This window comes from Artibeus jamaicensis, unplaced genomic scaffold (assembly GCF_021234435.1).
Source record: "Artibeus jamaicensis isolate MK-2021 breed Jamaican fruit bat unplaced genomic scaffold, CSHL_Jam_final scaffold_916, whole genome shotgun sequence".
Classification (NCBI taxonomy): Eukaryota; Metazoa; Chordata; class Mammalia; order Chiroptera; family Phyllostomidae; genus Artibeus; species Artibeus jamaicensis.
Window position 1 is genome coordinate 996,251 of NW_026522059.1, and position 16,312 is coordinate 1,012,562.

A 16,312-nucleotide genomic window follows, 5' to 3' on the forward strand; every position below is an offset into this window, starting at 1 on the left:
CACCCTGCGCCTTGTCAGGCCCCAGCAACTCGGCTGCTGCCACGCATTTACGTGACAACTGCCACGTGTCAGCGATCACCTGTGCAGGGCGCAGGGGCTGTCCCGCTCTGACGCTGTCCCTGGAAGTCACTGCCCTGTGAGGAGTCCCATCAGAGGCTCCGGAGTTGCCTGCTGAGGGTTTGGCCTCGAGACCCCTCTACAGTTTGGGTTGCTGTGCCTTTGGGGCACTCAAACCGCCCCCAGGGGTGCCTCGGGCTTGTCCTCCATACCTGGGGCCCTGCTCTCACCTGTCCTCCATCTCCCCATCCGCCAGGGTGTCCCATGGGTGACCCGGCCCAGCCCACAGCCCCAAGCCAGCCCTCACCTGTGCAGCCCATCCCCAGGCCAGGCGCCAGACCATCACGGGCGCCTCCGGCCCCCTCGTGGGCCCGCACTGCCTCCAGCCCCACAGCCCACTGTCCCCTCCCAGTGTCTTTGCTTCCCACCGCCCTGGGTGGGCAGACCCACCCCTGCCACCTGCCCCAGGCCCTCCAGACTCCTCACCCACCCCCTCAGGGCCAGCTGGTCCTGCTGAGGACCCGGACCTGAGCCTGTGACTGCTGCTTCCTCTGTGCTGGGTCTGGGACGCAGGGGCTGTCCCCGTGCTCTGCTGCCGGTGGCCCAGCTTGATGGTTTTGTCCAGATGTGACCAGGACCCGGGTGTGGGTGGCACATGAGCACAGAGGTCTGCTGAGGGCTGGGACGGGGCACGGGGGACGTGGTCTGGGCGCGGTGGGCGGAGCAGGAAGGGGTGCGGTCAGACAAGAAGTTTATTGTCTCTGGAAGGAGTGACGGTTGTGGTCCCACTCACAGTGTGACCGCCTGAGGCTCCTTGGACACAGGCAGCCGGGACCAGGGAGAGGTTGGCCGAGGAGCCAGAGTCAGGGCTGGAGCCCCCGTCCGCCCTTGCCCAGGCTCGTCCTGCCCCTCACGGGGCCTGGGACGGCCTGTTCAGGACCAGAAACCTTGTACAGGGAGGGGGCTGCCGCCTCCAACTCCGAAAGGTTCATTCCCCATCAGGGACCGGGGCTGCTGGTTCTCCAGTCTGTGCGGCTGAGGCCCCTGTGGGGACAGGAGGTGCGCCCGGTCTGGGGGGGAAGGCGGTGGCACCCCCCACCCCAGGAGCCGGTGTCCCACCCAGGGTGGCAGAGAGGGAGGCAGGGCCCAGGCTGGGGTGGGCGCACAGGGGCACCTGCAGGCCGAGGGAGGGTGCTCACAGCAGGGCCCCCGAGAGGGCGAGGCCCAGCGGGAGCAGCAGCGCCCCCTGCAGGACCCGGGGCCGCCCCAGGCCTGGGGGCGCCCGGTTGCAGAGGCTGTGGTTGCAGCAGTGCCGAGCGATGCTGCCGAGAAACCCAGAAACCTGGGTTTCTGAGGGCCACTCGTGCACCGCGTTGGCGCTGGGGCACCGGGGGGCGCAGCGCTTGCTGAGAGAAACCTTCACCCCGGATTCTGCAGAAGAGAGAAGGCAGGTGGTCTCCGGGGTCCAGGAAGGAGGGCTCAGAGGACGGCCGGCTGCACAAGCCCTACCAGACAGCTCCTCCCACCTGTCACAGCCCACACCCTGCAGGGCCCAGGGGCAGGGCTGCCCAAGGTCACCTTCCGGTCACAGCAAAGTCAGGGTCCAGGTCTGACCCCAGGGGCAGCTCTGACCTGAAACACACTGGCCCGGCCGCCCTGGGCAGCCCAGGGCCTTTGAGGGAGAAGCAGAGCAGAGAGGACAGGGACGTCACCACAAAGGCCTGAGCGTGCTCAGCCCCTGGCTCCGCTCTCCCGGCTGCTCCTTTAAGGACACGGCAGAGACGTGGAAGGTCCTGCGGGAGGAGCAGAGCTGTGGGGGGAGGGCCGCCTGGGGAGGGAGCACCGCTGCCGGCCTCGCACAGCACCATGAGGCCGGTGCCGGTCAGGGTGAGCCACGCTGAGCCCCGCTGCCTGTGGCGTTATCGGTCCGTTGTAGGACGCCTCACCCTCTCAGGGGAGAGGTGGGCACCTCGTCCAGAGGGTCCCTGGGTCCCAACCTTGAGCAGCTGCCCGCCCCCACTCCCACCCTGCCCCAGGGCTCAGGGGGGACACCTCTTGGCAAAGGTGGCGGGCAGGCGAGGGGTCTGTGAGTGAGAACCCTCCCAATTCCCAGCCTCCCCGCTCCCAGGAGGCACCAGACACGGCCTCCAGTTGCCAGTTCAGGCCGAGAAGCTGTGACGTCACAACACTCGGGCCAGGTGGCTGGTAAAGAGAGCCAAACTGGGAGGAAAGGCACAAATACTCGGCCAAAGTGCTGCTGCCCCTGCAAGCCACCTGCTGGTCCCTTCTCTCAGTACTGAACAGGGACAGGCAATCACCGTGGGTCGGGACGCGTGGAACGGGACCAGGAGGAGGGTCTGGGTCTCGTGGGCGTACCAGTCTGCCTCGAACTTTAACAGAAAGGTGAAGGTGAAAGGAGGCAGGGGAGTGGCGGTGGCAGAGCCACCCTGTCCGCTGGTGCCCACACTTGTCACTGGGGCCTCCAGTTGTGGGTTCAGCCCCAGGAAGCCCAGTGATGGAGCGACGAGCGTTCTGGCACCGAGATCGGAAAGGCAGGCGCGGGAGGCCCCAGGTGCATTGTGGGGCACTGACCACAGAAGCCGGCCCGCGGCCCCCAGGACTCCAAGCCACAGAGGAGGTGTCTCTGCTGTAGCTGGCAGGTTCCCAGGGGCTGCTGCGCACCTGGTCCGCAGAACCAGCAGACTGAGTGTGGATTCTCAGAGACCAGGTGGTCTGTCCCCCTCCCGCTGTCTCCGGCTATTTGTGTCCTTCTGGTGGCCAGTGACATTTCAGTGGTCCTGGCACATGTCCGATCTGAGTTTATAATCTCCTGTAAGGCTTGTTTATGAAGTGGAGTCCTAGCGGGTGTGCGCACAGTCAGCCCTGCCAGCGGATGGCCAGGTGAGCAGCACCTGTGGCCGGCAGGTGGCAGGTCCTGGGTGCAGCGTCTGCTCCCACAGACAAGCCTCTGGCCTGTCTGCTCTCCGGGCAACTCAGGGACACCGCAGCCTCTGCCCAGCTGACAGAGCCTAGGGGAGGGACACTGAGTGACAGAAGTACTCCAAAGGGAGGAGAGGGAGGGTGGCCCAGATTCAGAGTCCGCCTGCAGGAGAGAGCTGCGCCCCCACACCACGCCCCGCAGAGAGCCCAAGAGCCCAGCGCTATCGGGGAGAGGCCGCGCTGCCCCCGCCACCCCCGGACTCACGTAGAAAGAAGCTCACGGCGTGAGAGACGCAGACGCGGTCCGAGGGGGAGCAGGCGGTGGGCGCGCACAGCGCCGCGCTGGCGACTTTGAAGCACCGGTAGCAGGTCAGGTTCCTGCCTGCGGGGCAGCCCGGAGCTTCGCTGGAGCAGGGCCGCGCCCGCCGGAGCTCGCGGTGCGGGGGCGGAGAGAGCCCCGACAGGAGCCGGGCCGCCAGCCCCGGAGCCCCAGAGGCCCCTCACCGCCACGGGCCCCCAGCCCGCCCCTTACCTGGCTGTGAGGTGCTGCCCACAAAGCCCTGCGGGGCAGCCCCGGGGCCGCGCCGGAGCAGGCCTGCGTCCCAGCCCACCAGGAGAGCCCACAGTGCTAGAAGCGTCCCCTCCATGGCGCGTGGGGCTGCGGGGGCATCACGAGAAGGAGGTTTCGTCCTGAGCACCCCCAGATCCCCCGGCTCCCCCGGCAGCGCCACCCCTCCCCTCTGTCCCTCAGTGGCCCTCCTCCCAGTCCCCTGACCCTCTGGCTGCCCCTCCCCCCAGAGCACCTGGTGTGGGGGCCCGTCCGCCCTTCCCCTGCAGCTCCCACCCTAGGGAGAGCCTCCTGGGGTCTCGGGGATGGCCGCCGCCGCCGCCGCCACCAGCCCGCTCCAGCTGGAGCAGCAGGCGGGGCCAGGCCTCTCCGCGGGGGACCCACAGCGTGGGCGCCAATGCATCCTTCTCTCCCTAGAGCAAACCTTCTGGAGGCAGGGCCCGGTTCTCTCCACGGGGACACGGGGACCAGATTGGGTCTCTGCCTCCGGCCCGTGGATGGCTGAGCAGAGAGGCCTCGGCAGGTGCAGCAGGAAGCAGCCTGGTGGTCTGGGGGTGGGGGGAGGTGGAAAGCTTGAAGGGCAGGGGGCGGGGGCAGGGGGTCATTGGAGCGAGAGAACAGGTGACATCTGGACAATCAGAGATGACACGAGGGCAGCCCAGGGGCAGAAACCTCACAAGCCAGACCTGGAGCAGGCACCCAGGGAAAGAAAGGCTGCAGGGCCCGGCGGGGCGGGGCGGGGGCTGCCGGGCTGGAGGAGCTGAAGGGGGGAGGGGTTCTGGTGGAGGAAATCCTGATTGTTTTCATTCTTTAGGAGTTCTGGGGGCCCCTTTCCTGTGGGAGGGGCGCTCTGGGAGGGGCCAGAGCTGGGGGAAGGCTCTGAGCTTAGGCCAGCCACGATCAGCAGCCTCCCAGAGAAGATGCCAGGGGGGCCCTGCAGAGGGGGGCCGCACCCCACTCCCCGCACCACCCACCACCCACGCACGCAGCTCCCCCTCACCTGCCAGGCCCCACCAACTCTCGCCTTTGTCCTGTCTTTTATTCTTGCTCCTCAGGAGCCTGTCCTCGCAGGGCCCATGTTAAAGAGTCAGTGACACTTGCTCACACAGAGGGGGCTCCTGCTGCCGTGGGTGGTGGTGGGGGGGCCCTGGGCGGCAGTCTGGCGGCTGGGGATGGGCAGCCAAGGGGTCAGCGAAGGAAACTCACTAAGAGGAGGCATGGGTGGGGCAGCTAAACGGACCTTCCAGGACCCTCGCTGAAGGCAGGTCAGATGTCCAGCTTCACCGGCGTGGGGGTGGGACTGTTGTGGGAAATGAAGCGACCAAACACCGAGGGATTTTGGAGTACGAGGTTTATTGTTAACGTGCATGGGCTCAGAGGAATCATTTCCAAATTCTGAGCAATGAACAAAGGATTCTTGGGGTTTTTATAGTCTACAGGGTCTTCTGTCTACGTGGCAAGGCGGGATACAGAAGCGGAATGCGGAGGTTAGCTCTAGCTAAGGGGTAGAAGCAGAGGACAAAGGCCAAACCTGAGGGTCAGTTTTAACAGCAGGGGTGTTAATCTCAGTCCTAGCTAATGCACTGTTGTTTACTTATCCTAGACAGCCCCATCATTCTCCCCAGGGCGCCTGGGGCCTGGGCAAATAAAGGTTAAACAGAGGTTTTTCAAAGTTTCCCATATCAGGACGAGGAGCCCATCAGATAGCCAGACTGGGAGCTTTCCCCCTGAAACTGGACTGTAGGAGGGAGGGCCCAGGAGAAGGTTCAGGAGCCTGACTAGAGTTTGGTCAAGCAGAGAATCTTTGTCCACGCACAGCCCTAAGCTGTTGACCCAGCCACAGCGTCGTCTCTGCCCCGAGGGCAGGGCAGGAGTGTGCTGGGACGTCTCCCCTGCGGTGCTGCCCCCTGGGGACGCGCCAGCTCTGAGGGCTGGACTGGAACCAGGTGCGGGCTGGAGACACTGCCCTCCCCTCTCACCCCTCCCGGGGCCCAGTCCTCCAGGGCCGGCCCCTCAGGGGCAGCTCCCGACGCCCAGGTGCCCTCATTCCGGTGTCAGGTGGCCACATGGCTCTTCTTTATTTTATTTTTAAATTTATTTATATTTATTTTTTGCAACAAAAGTACATTTTAAAGTAAGATGGCGCTCTGACCCAGTCTCCCTCACCCCAAATAAGCCACTGTCCCAGTCTCCTCCTCGTCTCCTTTCTGGAAAACCTCTCTCTCCCCCAGGGCTGGCAGCTGCCCCGGGACGGCCTTCCTGCCGCCCTCCTGCCGCCGGGCGTCCCTCGACTCACCCCCCATTGCCTCATCCCAGCGGCATCCCGGCCCTTCCCCTGACCCTCGACTCCCAGCGTCTGTCTCCAGTCCGGTCCTCTTCTCTGTCCTCCTCTCACGCCACCCCAGTCTCCTTTGGTTCCTGGGAGAGACCTGGTTCTGACGGGAGATTCAAGCGTTGGAAAGTTCTAGTATAAGGTGATAGTTGGTATGACTGGCAGTTAATGTGTGTGAAAAGCTACTGTTTCAGGAACTGCAGGGGCGGCCCCCCCGGACTCCAGGAGACCACAAGAGGTCCAGTGTCCGTGCCCTACCAGAGACCACAAGCAGTGAAGGTGGTGTCTGAGCCCTTGTGACCCGGGCACACACTGTCTGTATGTCCTTTGTTCTGAGGACTTACATGGTGGGGTGAGGGGTGAGGAGGTCACGTACTGACTGACAGGTAAAGGTGGTGCCACCTGGGTGGGGGCCGTGACTACCAAGGTGTTAACCAAGGGGCTTCTTCCTTTGGGCACTATGGACCCTCTCCTGCCTTCCAGGCCTGGGGATAAAAGCAGTTTCAAGGGCTTTCCTTCCCAGATAATGGGGATGATACACAGAGTTTCAAGGGCTCCGTCCCCAAGGCTAACCTCGTGTTTCTGGTGAGCCTGGAACACCTGTCGGCACGATGGGACCAGGCTCAGGACGGCGGAGTCAGTGGGTGAGACGGGTCTCCCTCCCCCGCCCTGCCTCGGTTCACTGTTCACTCTACCTTGGTGCTGGGAGGCGTTTCCTGGCAACCAGGATGCTAGCTGCTGGCCAGCAACAGCAGGCCAGTCTCGGAGCTCGTCCTGTGCTGTCTGCTGCCTCTCTCTGGGTCCCAGAATTCACGTTCTTTTTTTTCACCCCACTGGGGTGACACCGGTGGATGGGAGCGGAACACACCTTCCAGGAGCACACCTCTGCGCCGTGACGCCCTGTGCCTGCCGCGAGCTCGCCAACGTGCGTGTCATCCCCGGCGCGGGGTCTGCACCCCCGCACGGCTTTCCACGCCGGCTTCCCCACAGGCAGGGTCTGCGCCCCAGGTGGGCGGCCTCCAGCCAGTGCAGCATGTGGGGTCCCCTGGGAGAGGACGGGGAGCCCGTCACCGCCTGGCCCGATGGGCAGGGACAGGGACTGCTCTCCTCGGGCGCTTCCTTCAGATGCCGGCGACCTGGGCAGATGGCCCCGTGCTTCCGGTCAGGCCGGCCTTTCAACAACGGAGAACCAAGTGTGGTGTGGGATCTGAAACGCAGGGGGAGCCAGATGAGTGAGAAACCTGCAGCGCTCTCGCCCTGGGTGGTCGGTCAGCTGCGCCCGGCGGCAGCGGAGGGCCGCCTGCCTCCCTGGAACACCGGGCTGGGATGCGGTCGGCGTGGCTCCTGCGGTTTCTGGAACAATGGCTGTAACACATGCATTACCTACCAGGCTTGTTAACTATTTACCTTAAACAAAACTTGTCCAGCTCCTGAGTCCCCCAGCATTCTCCCGACACCGAGTCCACGTGACTGTGAGGCACGTTGGGGGCAGTGGCCAGGCAGCGAGACTGGGGAGGGCTCAGCGCAGAGGAAGCAGTGGGGAGCCCACGCCTCCTGCCTGTGAGGAAAGAAGTGGCGGAGAGGACAGGAGCGGGGCAGGCTGGGTGCTGTGTCCCGAGGCTTTCTCTCTCGCAGGCGGGAACCTCAGGGGTGGCCTCAGGGCTGGGCTTCGCAGGACATTCGTCAGCCCTCCAGGAGGGTCTTTTCAGGGCCGTGGTCTCCACGACTCACCAGTGGCCAGGCGAGCAAGTCCTCAGTCACTGCACTTGGCCCTGGTGACGCCCACCTGGTTTTGTGCTTTTCTGGGCCTGGAGCGGACACACGGCCGAGGCCCAGATGTTCTCTCCAGGGGGCACGGCTGGGGGAGGAGAGGTCACCCCCTGGGCGAGGTCTCTGCTCTCCCAGTCTTGCCCCGGCAGGCCTTCTGCCCTGGTGACCCTCCGCACCTGGCTGTCAACTGCTCTGCCGCTGGGCCCAGGGGTCTGTCTCCGGTCTATTCCATTTGCAGGGGAATTTTCCTAACTTCTCACTCTCCTGTCTCACCCCCCGCCCCCAGGGCCCAGGACCTCCCAGAGGGGCGCCCAGGGTGCTGCTCCTGCGCTCTGCCCCCGCCCCCGACAGCCTCCTCTCCTGCCGTGAGCCCGGCCTCGCCTGGCCCCTTTCCCGGGTCTCCTGGTGTCTCCTCGTGGGGCGGGGTGTGGGATGGTGCGTGTGTAGGCGGGGTGCACAGGAAGGCCAGGGAGGGATGAGGAGTGAACAAGATGGAGACCGACAGCCCCCTCGACTTCCTTGCCGCCGCCCCCCCCCCCCCCGCCATCCCCCCTGGGGCCTGTTTTCTTCACGCCTGAGTTCCAGGAAATCGAAACCAGAGCCCACACCCTCCTCCCCTATGAGTCAGCGTGAAAAACCTCCTCCCCAGACTCGGTGTCCTTTCCCCCCAATGCAGCCCCCCCAAGCCCTGACCTCTTCCCCAAGGGACCCCGGAGCCCCGTTTTCTCTGTTGGACAGGGGGGAGGTGGCAGCCTCACCCAAGTACCCAGGCAGATCTGAAGGGAGGTGTCTGCTTTTTGGCTGCAGCCCAAGGTCTTCGGCTGCGTGGATGTCCCAGAAACAGCAGGTTTCCTGGAGGAAAAGGAGGAGAGGGGACTGTACCCATGAGCACATGGGGCTGGAGGGTCCCTGGAGGGGCAGGGTGGGGCCGCCAGCTCAGGAGAGGGGGGCTCGTGCATCCTGGGCTTCCTAGGGGTGAAGGGGAACAGAAACTGCCCCCCCAAATGTGCCTCTTATTTCAGTCTGGTTATTTTTAACGGAGAGCAGATTCGGGAGAGGCCCCGAGTGCAGGTGCCCTTTGGTGAGAGGAGCGGGTTTGCAGGGGGTCTGCAGGGGTGAGGGGTCTCCTCTTCACAGGGCTTTTCCAGAAACACCCCCGTAACTGGCGGCCCCACACCCACGTCTTGGAGGGCCCGCAGCTGGAGGGGGTGTGGAAGGGGTGGCGTTTTCGGGGTTCTCCCCCGTGCACACAGGAGGCACCCGTATCACGGAGCTACTGCGGGTCTTCCTCCCACTGTTCTGCCCTTCGTCTGGGGTCTCAGCCAAGAACCTGGCGGGGCAGAGGGACCACACCCCTCCCGCCTCTGAGCCCTGTCTTGCCCCTGCTTGGGTTCTGGCCCGAGTGCTGCCAGTACCCCAAGTCCTGGGCCCTGGCCAGGCTCCACAATGTCCCTCCTGCGGTCACGGTCACAGGGACTGTCAGTGAGGGACCTGGAGCATGGTCGGTGTGGCACACTCATGGGCCAGCAGTGGGGGCTCTGCCCGGAAGGCCCTGCCTAGTGGAAGCTGGGCCTGGGGCACAGTCGGGGACCGGTGCGGCTGGTCTCCGACTCAGCCTGGTCCCACGACAGGTGGCTGCTCTTCCCTGGCTGCCTCAGTATCCATGCTGGCCCATGGACTTCCTGGAGGAGGGGTCCTGAGGCTGGGGGCAGGCAACAGAGAGGCTGGGGGAAGATGGGGAAGGGGCATGGTCCTGGGTGGCGGGGGAGGGGGAGCCCCGTCAGAAGGGGTGGGCTCTTTCTGTCTGGTATTACAGAGAGGATCCGAGAGACCCCCCCACTCCGCACAAAAGCAGGGCAGCGAGGCCAGAGACTGGGAAGCGGAGTGACCACTGTTCGAAGGACCCGCAGGGGTGGGGGTGGGGAGGGCGGGCTCCAGGCTGCGCGGCCAGCCTCCCCCACGCTGCCCCATTGCTATCTTCAAGGGGTGAGGGCAGGTGCCACCTGCACACGGGCCTCAGGGTTCCTGCCCACCTGATGCCGAGGGTGGGCGCCCAGGGCGCAGCGGCCACGCCGGCCCAATCAGCCTCCGTCCCGCCCCCTCCACCCCCACCTGGATCTGGAACCTCGGGCACTTCCCACTTCCTGCCAAGGTGTTTAGTGCCTTCCACCTGAAGACGTCAGAGCCACCTGTCTCGTTCTCGGTCATCTCTGGGGCTGTCCTTCCCAAGCCACCCTTGTGAGGTTACTTCCTAGGAAGGTCCCAGAAGACTCCCCGGGGTGGGGCTCCCAGGGCCTGCCAGTCCGCTCCTGCCCCAAGTCCCTGCAGCGTGGTCTCGGGCACTGCCCACCTCCAGGGAGCACGGCAGGTGCTAAGGACTGGGAGGCGGAGGTGCAGGGCCTGGCAGGGCTGTCTCTCCAGGTGTGGGTGCCACGGGGCCGTGGGAGGCTGGGCAGGACCACAGGACTGGCCTTCCTCCTGGAGGCGGGGCCGGGGAGCCACCCAGAGGGACAGGGGCTCTCTGGGCCTGCTGTGAGCCCCACCCCACTGGACATGCCTGTTCACCCCCAGAGACCCCCACCGTGGGTGGAGGCAGGGAAGTGGGGGCTGTCACCCAGGCACTGAGACCAGGGAGTCCAGACCCCTGACCAGTGTGCCCAGCTGGACAGCACTGTGCCTGGCCCCTCACTGCCACCTGGGCAGATGTCAGGGCGGGGCCCTGGACAAGCTTTCCTTTTCCTTCCCCTGCACTCTGCCTCCAGGGTCCCCACACCCCTCCCCTCCCTACCGCTCCTCCCACAGGCTGCTAACCCTAGGAAACCGAAACTCAGCCCTGGGTTCCTCCTCCCACCAACTCCGCTCCCTCCCTGCAGGGACCTGGCTGGCGCCCCTGGAGGTCGGGCTGCCTCCACCCTGCCCTGGAGGGACCTGGTGCTCGCCTAAAGCAGATGGAACCCTGGGCCTCAGGGTCACAGACCCAGCAGGGCAAGTGGCTGCAACCTCCGTGCCGTTTCCACTTAGCAACTTGGGGACAATTCTGTAGTTGTGGGAAGAAGGATGGATGACCCGGGAGTGTCCCTGGGACAGCAGCCGGTGCCCAGTGGAAGGAGCACAGAGTGTCGAGTGGCACAGGTGGCCTGCCCCAGGGCTCCCCCCAGCTGTGCGGGCTTCACCTGGCCTCAGTCCCTCCTGCAAAGTTGCCTGTGGTTTGAGTGGGCAGTGTGGCTCCCGAATTTTACGTGAGAACCCAGAACTCAGACGGCCGGCTCCTGTGACGACGTCACCTGTGTTCCAGGGGTCACCTGTGGCCCCTGAGTTCATCTGGTTTTAATACGGCTCCGTTCCACTGATTCAGGTTTTCACTGTCCGTGGTGCAAGCAGGCTGCTCCGAGGTTGGCTGGGCTTGTGTCCCTCCCCTTGTCTGCCCGCTGGGCGGGTGGCTGACCCCTGGGGCAGACCCTCCTCCTGACGGCCTCTCTGGGGGCTGTTTTTTGTCTCTCACTCCGGCTCCGTGGGCCTGCCGGCCCCCCTCTGTGGCCATGGCGATGAGGACACTGTTTTGGTTTCACGGTGACCACCCTGTGCAAAGGTCCTCCCTGGCTGCTGACCTCAGGGGCCCCAGGAGTCAGGCTGGAATCTTGAGCCTCCGTGGTGACAACTGTCCCACATCCCTGGATAGGGTTGCTTAGGCCCTGGACGTAGGCACACTGTCCGGCCCGCCTGGAAGGACCAGGACTGCGCCGCTGCCCAAAGCGCCCTGAGGAATGAAGGTTTGAACCCCTGCCCTCATCCACTCACCCTCCGTCTCCCACCCCCTGGCCGCGAACACACATCGTCCACAGCACACCCCACTGGCTGCTGCCCTGGGGCCTCCACCCTCAGGTCCCTGAAGACCACCACAGGTTTGCCAAGGGGGCATGGGCACACAGCAGGGATGGCTGGGGGCTTAGGAGCAGCACCCCGGCCCTCTAGCCAGGGTGAAGGCCTCCTCCAGGGAGCCCTCCGCCTGCCCCCACAGGCCCTTGTGAAAGGTCTCGTTCAGCGCGTGTGCCGAGCTCCCGCCTGGCCAGCCAGGCTCCTCCCTCCTCCTTGGCCTGACCGACCCCAGCGTCCTGGCCCCAAGGCCCGGGCGCCCTCGCGCTTTCCCCTGACCAGCCCCCTCCTCCCTGTGTAGGGTCCCGCCTCCCTCCCAGAGGCAGGTCGCCCCCCCTGCTTCCCTGCTCAGCCGGGAAGGCGGATGTGGAAGCCGTGAGGTGAGGTTCCCTTCTAGGCCTCACAGGCAGCTGTGGACTTGGGGTCCCCTCCCCCTACTGTCCCCAAGTGGGTCTCAGGGAAGAGCAGGACAGCAGGGGAGTCCCCAAGCACCTGGCTGGGATGGGGGTTCCCAGGCAGCCACAGCGGAGCAGGAAGGGGAGGGAACAGCTGTTTATTTGAGGCACAAAGCAGTAGGAGGGCCCTGGTGTGGGGGTAAAGGGTGGGGGGTCAGATGGGGCCACAGCTGGATTTGGGGTGGGAGCTGAGTCCTGGGCCCAGCAGCCTGGACCTGGAGGCTGCTGTGGAAGTGAGTGGGTGTGGGGTGCGGAGACGCCCCTGGTGCTGGAGCTTGGGGCTCTCCGGCCGCTTACTCCTGCCCCTCCCTCAGCGTGGCCAGCAAGACCACACAGACGTGCCTTCCACACGGACGGGTGGACCTGCAATCACAGCATGCGCCCCCTTCAGAGACACAGTGCCACGAAACACATCTTCCATGCCGCTGTCTGGGGTCGCACAGGGCCCAGAGTGGGACAGGCCCTGGGGCTTAGGTGTGCCTCAAAGTGGGTTCCGCAAGATCGGTTCTGACTCCTGGAGCTGTAGGCACCAGGGGACCCTCATCTGAGGAGGGTCACATCACCCACTCTGACTCTGGGGAGCCGGCCCCTCTGGGGACGGAGGCAGGTGCAGGGAACAGGCCCGGCGGTGGGAACTGAGGCCGTGGGGGCAGGGTCAGGCAGGGATGAGGGCAGCGGGGCTGGGTGCAGCTGGGCTTTCCTTCCTGAGCTGTGGGGGTCGGCCAGCACAGGGATCCTCAGTCAGGGTCCGAGCCGCAGGAGGGCCGCCAGCAGGCTGAGCAGGAGCCCAGCGCCGAGCACGGCGGCGCTGGCCCGCAGACCGCCGTCGGCCGCGCTGATGTTGCACAGGGAACTCTGGCAGCAGTAGGTGCCCATGGATGCCACCCCGAGGTTGACGTTGGGGGGTGCTGGGCAGACCGGGGAGCAGCCCTTGTTCAGGCTGTGGCCAAAGTCCACCATGTTCCCTGCACCAGGAAACAGGCTGTGAGTGGAGAGGCTGGGGCCGGGGGCCGGGGGCAGGGAAGGCCTGGCCAGCGCTCACCGATGCCCGCGGCGGCAGAGATAGTCACGCAGTAGTTGTCAGAGTCCGAGCAGACGGTGGGCTTCAGGCAGTAGAAGTTGCTTTTCTGGTTCACGCAAGAGAAGCACATGAGGGAGTCGGCTGCGGAAGGAGGGGACAGGCTGCAGGCTGCCCCGAGGGCAGGCGTTGGGGCAGGAGGGGGCAGGGGCAGCTGGCGGGGGGAGAGGGGCCTCTTGGGTGACACAGAACAGGTCCCTGGGAGACAGCCTGGAAGGACCCCTGGTAACAGCTCGGGAGGGTGGGTAGGGAATCTGCGCGGAGGGCGCAGCAGCCCGGGGGCCTCACCTTGCTCTGCCCCCAGAAGGACCACCAGCAGCAGCGGCAGGAAGACTTTCATCTTGTCTGGGGCAGGCTCCTGTCTGCGTCTCGCATGACCAGAACACCCCTGCTTCGGAGACACAGCTTGAGGGGGGTGGGACCCGGGCTCCCACTGGCACAAGGAGCCTGGGGGCCCCACAAGTCGGGCAAGAATGTGGGGTCGTCCTGCTCCCCCCTCCCCTCACTCGGTGCAGACCCTTCTAGCTGGGGCCCTCCCCAGCCTGTGGCTGGCTGAGCTTGGGGGGTGGGGGGGCACAGGCGCTTCTCTGGTAGTGGGTGGGTGGTGGGTGAGTCGTGGGGCTGCCCTGTGTCCTCTGACCCCTTGGGCAAAGGCCCGTGGCAGTGGGTAGGAAAGCACTTTCAGGTGGCTAGCTGGGGTTTCCATTCTGTTCTGTTCAGCAGGAGGCCGGGTGTGGGAGGAGGGGCCTCCCCAGTGCCATCTGCCGGGGCAGCTGTGGCGGGGGAGGTGGATTTTCAGGCCTCCGGAGGAAGAACACCAGAGAGAGAACGAACAGACTTGGCAGCCGCCTGGTGGGGACTGAGAGTGGCCCCCAGGCCCTGCTGCCCAGCTCGGGCCAGGGCTGAGGCCTCTCCAGAACAGTGCTGAGCCCAGCAGGCACCTGACCCTGAGGCCAGGCAGTTCAGGGAAAAAGCAGCGGGTTCCTGCCTCTTCTCTAAAGTGAGGTTTGGGCGTGGAGGAGCCCGGAGCTGTCCTCATAGAAGCTCCGGTATGCACAGCCACACGCTGTCACAGCCAGCGTTCCTGGCGTCCCCAGCCAGGCATCCGGCCAGGCAGGCTGAGCCGCCCAGAGTGGATCCACGGTGTCAGGCGAAGGGGCCGCCGCTGCGCTTCCGGCCACTGTCACCGGGACCGGACTCCCAACTCCTCCGCCAGGCTCGCAGGCATCGGGTGACTCCGGTGGGCAGGAGAGGCAGGAGCCTGTCCCGGTCCCCATGGATGAGGAGGGACCAGGTGGCCGGGCGCAGGGGTCCTGGGCACCCAGGCACCTCACATATTTGCGTGTCTGTGCCAAGCAGGGAGCAGCACCGCCGGCCGGGCGGGCTCCGGTCCCCGGGTGGCCGACCCCCTGAGGCAGTCCTCCCTGTCGCCGCCAAGACCCCAGCCCCTCCTCAGATCAGGAAAGCTCACCCCGCTTCCCCAGTGAGGGGCCCCGGGGAACCTAGATTTGGGTGATGCGTCCCTAGTGCCTGCGCAGCCCTGGACTGCCAGCCACGGAGGGCACCAGGCGGTGGTCTCCGCACGCTCCCGCCTCAGATCTTTGGAAAGATTCGGCAGGGCAGAGGGGCTGGGAGCGCAGACTCAGCCACAGGGGCTGCGCCCACCAGCTCCCCGACTCCCAGCCTGGCCCGGCCTCTTCTGCGCCTCGCCAGGCGGCCCCCTCGCTCGATCCCCTCCGCGCCCTACCGAGCATCTTCCTCGGCGCCCGGGCCTCCGTCCCGCGCCCCCGTCCCGCGCCCCCCGCATGCCCCGCCCGGGCCTGGCGACTCACCGCGCTGGACGCAGCTCCACCACCGGGCTGAGCAATCCAAGCCAGACTCGGAGGACTGCTGCGGCGCGGGCGGTTGGCTGGGCGGGCCGGAGGCGGAGCCAGGGCCGGCGCGGGCGGGGTCGGACATTCCAGTACTGGCGTTCGGGGCCGGGGGCGGAGAGGACCCACCTCCGGGCGCCTGCTCGCTGCCTCCCGGTCTCGGGCGGGGCGGAGGAGTGGGGGAGGGGCGCTCCCGCTGGAGCTGGAAGACCCACAAGTGGCTGACCCGCGAGGGCCAGAGCACCGCGCAGCGAGTGCGTCCAGGGCGGATGGCCGGGCAGTAGCTGAACTCCCTTATGCAGAGCCGGGCAGGGGCCGTGAGGGGACCGGCCCGGGCTCGTTATAGGAAAACGAAGCAACCAGACACGGAGGGATTCTGGAGTACGAGGTTTATTATTTACGCGCCCAGAGAAGTCTGTCTCCAAATTCTGAGCCCCGAACAAAGGATTCTTGGGGGGGTTATATAGCTTAGGGGGGTCTTCCTGTCCACGTGACAAAAGCGGGATACAGAAGCAGAATGTGATAATTGGTTCTATCAGCGGGGGTGCTAGTCCCAATCCTACTGACTATCCGGCTGTTTGCTTTTCCCAAATGGCCTTATCACTCTCCCAGAGCGCCTGGGGTTTTGGGTGAACAAAGGTTTTCCAAAGCTTCCTACATTAGGCTCATCTTGGGCTGAGCTGTTAGCTGTGGGGTGGGGTGGTGGTGACCAGACCCACAGCTGGAGGCTGGAGGGGCCTCTGGCTTCTGTGGCTTCTGGGCAGTGTTGTGGGCAGCCACCGCCACCAGCTGGACAAGCCTTTGCAGGCCCTGGAGGCCCCTTCCCGGAGCACGGAGCCACCTCCTACGAGGCCCCCACCCGGACCAGGACCCCTCTGCTCAGGATGGACCCCAGCCTTCTGCATACTCGCTGGAGCTGCCCAGTCTGCAGCTAAGGGTCTGCTCACAAAGCCAGCCTGCCCTGACCCTCCACATGGGTTGCAGAGGCCTGACCAGTGTCCAGGTGGCCACCCAGCGCCTTGTGCGTCAGTGCGCACTCACGACGCACCTGCTGTGCCCAGCCTGGCCTGGGTCTGACCAGCACCCCACAGGGCTTGCAGTCCAGCCAGACACATCTTAGCCGGCAACTGTTGCGGCCACATATCCTGATGTCCCCTGAGGGCCCTGTAGTTTGTCCTGCTGTGACCCTGTGGCCCCTCCTTTCCACACAGACCTTACTATCTGACGGTGGGCTCCGGCCTCAGGTGCCAGAAACCCCAGGAGTCCTAAAGGCCCGGGCCAGCGCCTGCAGAGCTGATGTGCCTCGTGATGGGCCGCTCAGACTCGCTGTGGCCTGCGCACCCCACACCCTGGGCACCCCCACCCCCC

The 16,312-nt window shown here is 65.5% G+C and overlaps 2 protein-coding genes across 11 annotated transcripts; both read right to left on the reverse strand.

Moving 5' to 3' along the window:
• Positions 1 to 533: 533 nt before the first annotated feature.
• LY6L (lymphocyte antigen 6 family member L) lies at positions 534 to 4,321 on the reverse strand. Of its 10 annotated transcripts, none has more exons than XM_053660880.1 (6): positions 3,990 to 4,321; positions 3,530 to 3,655; positions 3,263 to 3,379; positions 1,636 to 1,729; positions 1,257 to 1,488; positions 534 to 1,127 (listed from the first exon to the last, which is right to left on the reverse strand). In XM_053660880.1, exons 1-6 carry the CDS (start codon positions 4,168 to 4,170, stop codon positions 1,056 to 1,058), a joined length of 822 nt encoding a protein of 273 aa, XP_053516855.1. In that variant the 5' UTR covers positions 4,171 to 4,321; the 3' UTR covers positions 534 to 1,055. The 10 variants fall into 10 exon arrangements, with proteins under 10 accessions (XP_053516855.1, XP_053516854.1, XP_053516851.1 ...); XM_053660879.1 differs by having other exon boundaries at positions 535 to 1,101; positions 1,232 to 1,488; positions 3,990 to 4,320; XM_053660877.1 differs by having other exon boundaries at positions 537 to 1,127; positions 1,232 to 1,488; positions 3,990 to 4,320.
• Positions 4,322 to 12,077: 7,756 nt separating this feature from the next.
• On the reverse strand, positions 12,078 to 14,989 carry LY6E (lymphocyte antigen 6 family member E). Its single transcript, XM_037166656.2, has 4 exons — positions 14,906 to 14,989; positions 13,362 to 13,461; positions 13,038 to 13,157; positions 12,078 to 12,960 (listed from the first exon to the last, which is right to left on the reverse strand). The coding sequence occupies exons 2-4, from the start codon at positions 13,411 to 13,413 to the stop codon at positions 12,737 to 12,739; spliced, it is 396 nt and encodes a 131-aa protein (XP_037022551.1). The 5' UTR covers positions 13,414 to 13,461; positions 14,906 to 14,989; the 3' UTR covers positions 12,078 to 12,736.
• Positions 14,990 to 16,312: the final 1,323 nt, after the last annotated feature.

What these genes read in the sequence shown, in the direction of transcription:
- LY6E (XM_037166656.2), bottom strand. Translation starts at nt 13,413, where the DNA reads ATGAAAGTCTTCCTGCCGCTGCTGCTGGTGGTCCTTCTGGGGGCAGAG. An exon ending in CCTTCTGGGGGCAGAGCAAG is followed by an intron (nt 13,158 to 13,361) that starts GTGAGGCCCCCG and finishes CTCCTTCCGCAG; the next exon opens with CCGACTCCCTCATGTGCTTC. An exon ending in CTCTGCCGCCGCGGGCATCG is followed by an intron (nt 12,961 to 13,037) that starts GTGAGCGCTGGC and finishes TTCCTGGTGCAG; the next exon opens with GGAACATGGTGGACTTTGGC.
- LY6L (XM_053660876.1), bottom strand. Translation starts at nt 4,170, where the DNA reads ATGACCCCCTGCCCCCGCCCCCTGCCCTTCAAGCTTTCCACCTCCCCC. An exon ending in CCGGGCCCTGCCTCCAGAAG is followed by an intron (nt 3,656 to 3,989) that starts GTTTGCTCTAGG and finishes ATGCCCCCGCAG; the next exon opens with CCCCACGCGCCATGGAGGGG. An exon ending in GACTTTGCTGTGACCGGAAG is followed by an intron (nt 1,489 to 1,635) that starts GTGACCTTGGGC and finishes TCTCTTCTGCAG; the next exon opens with AATCCGGGGTGAAGGTTTCT.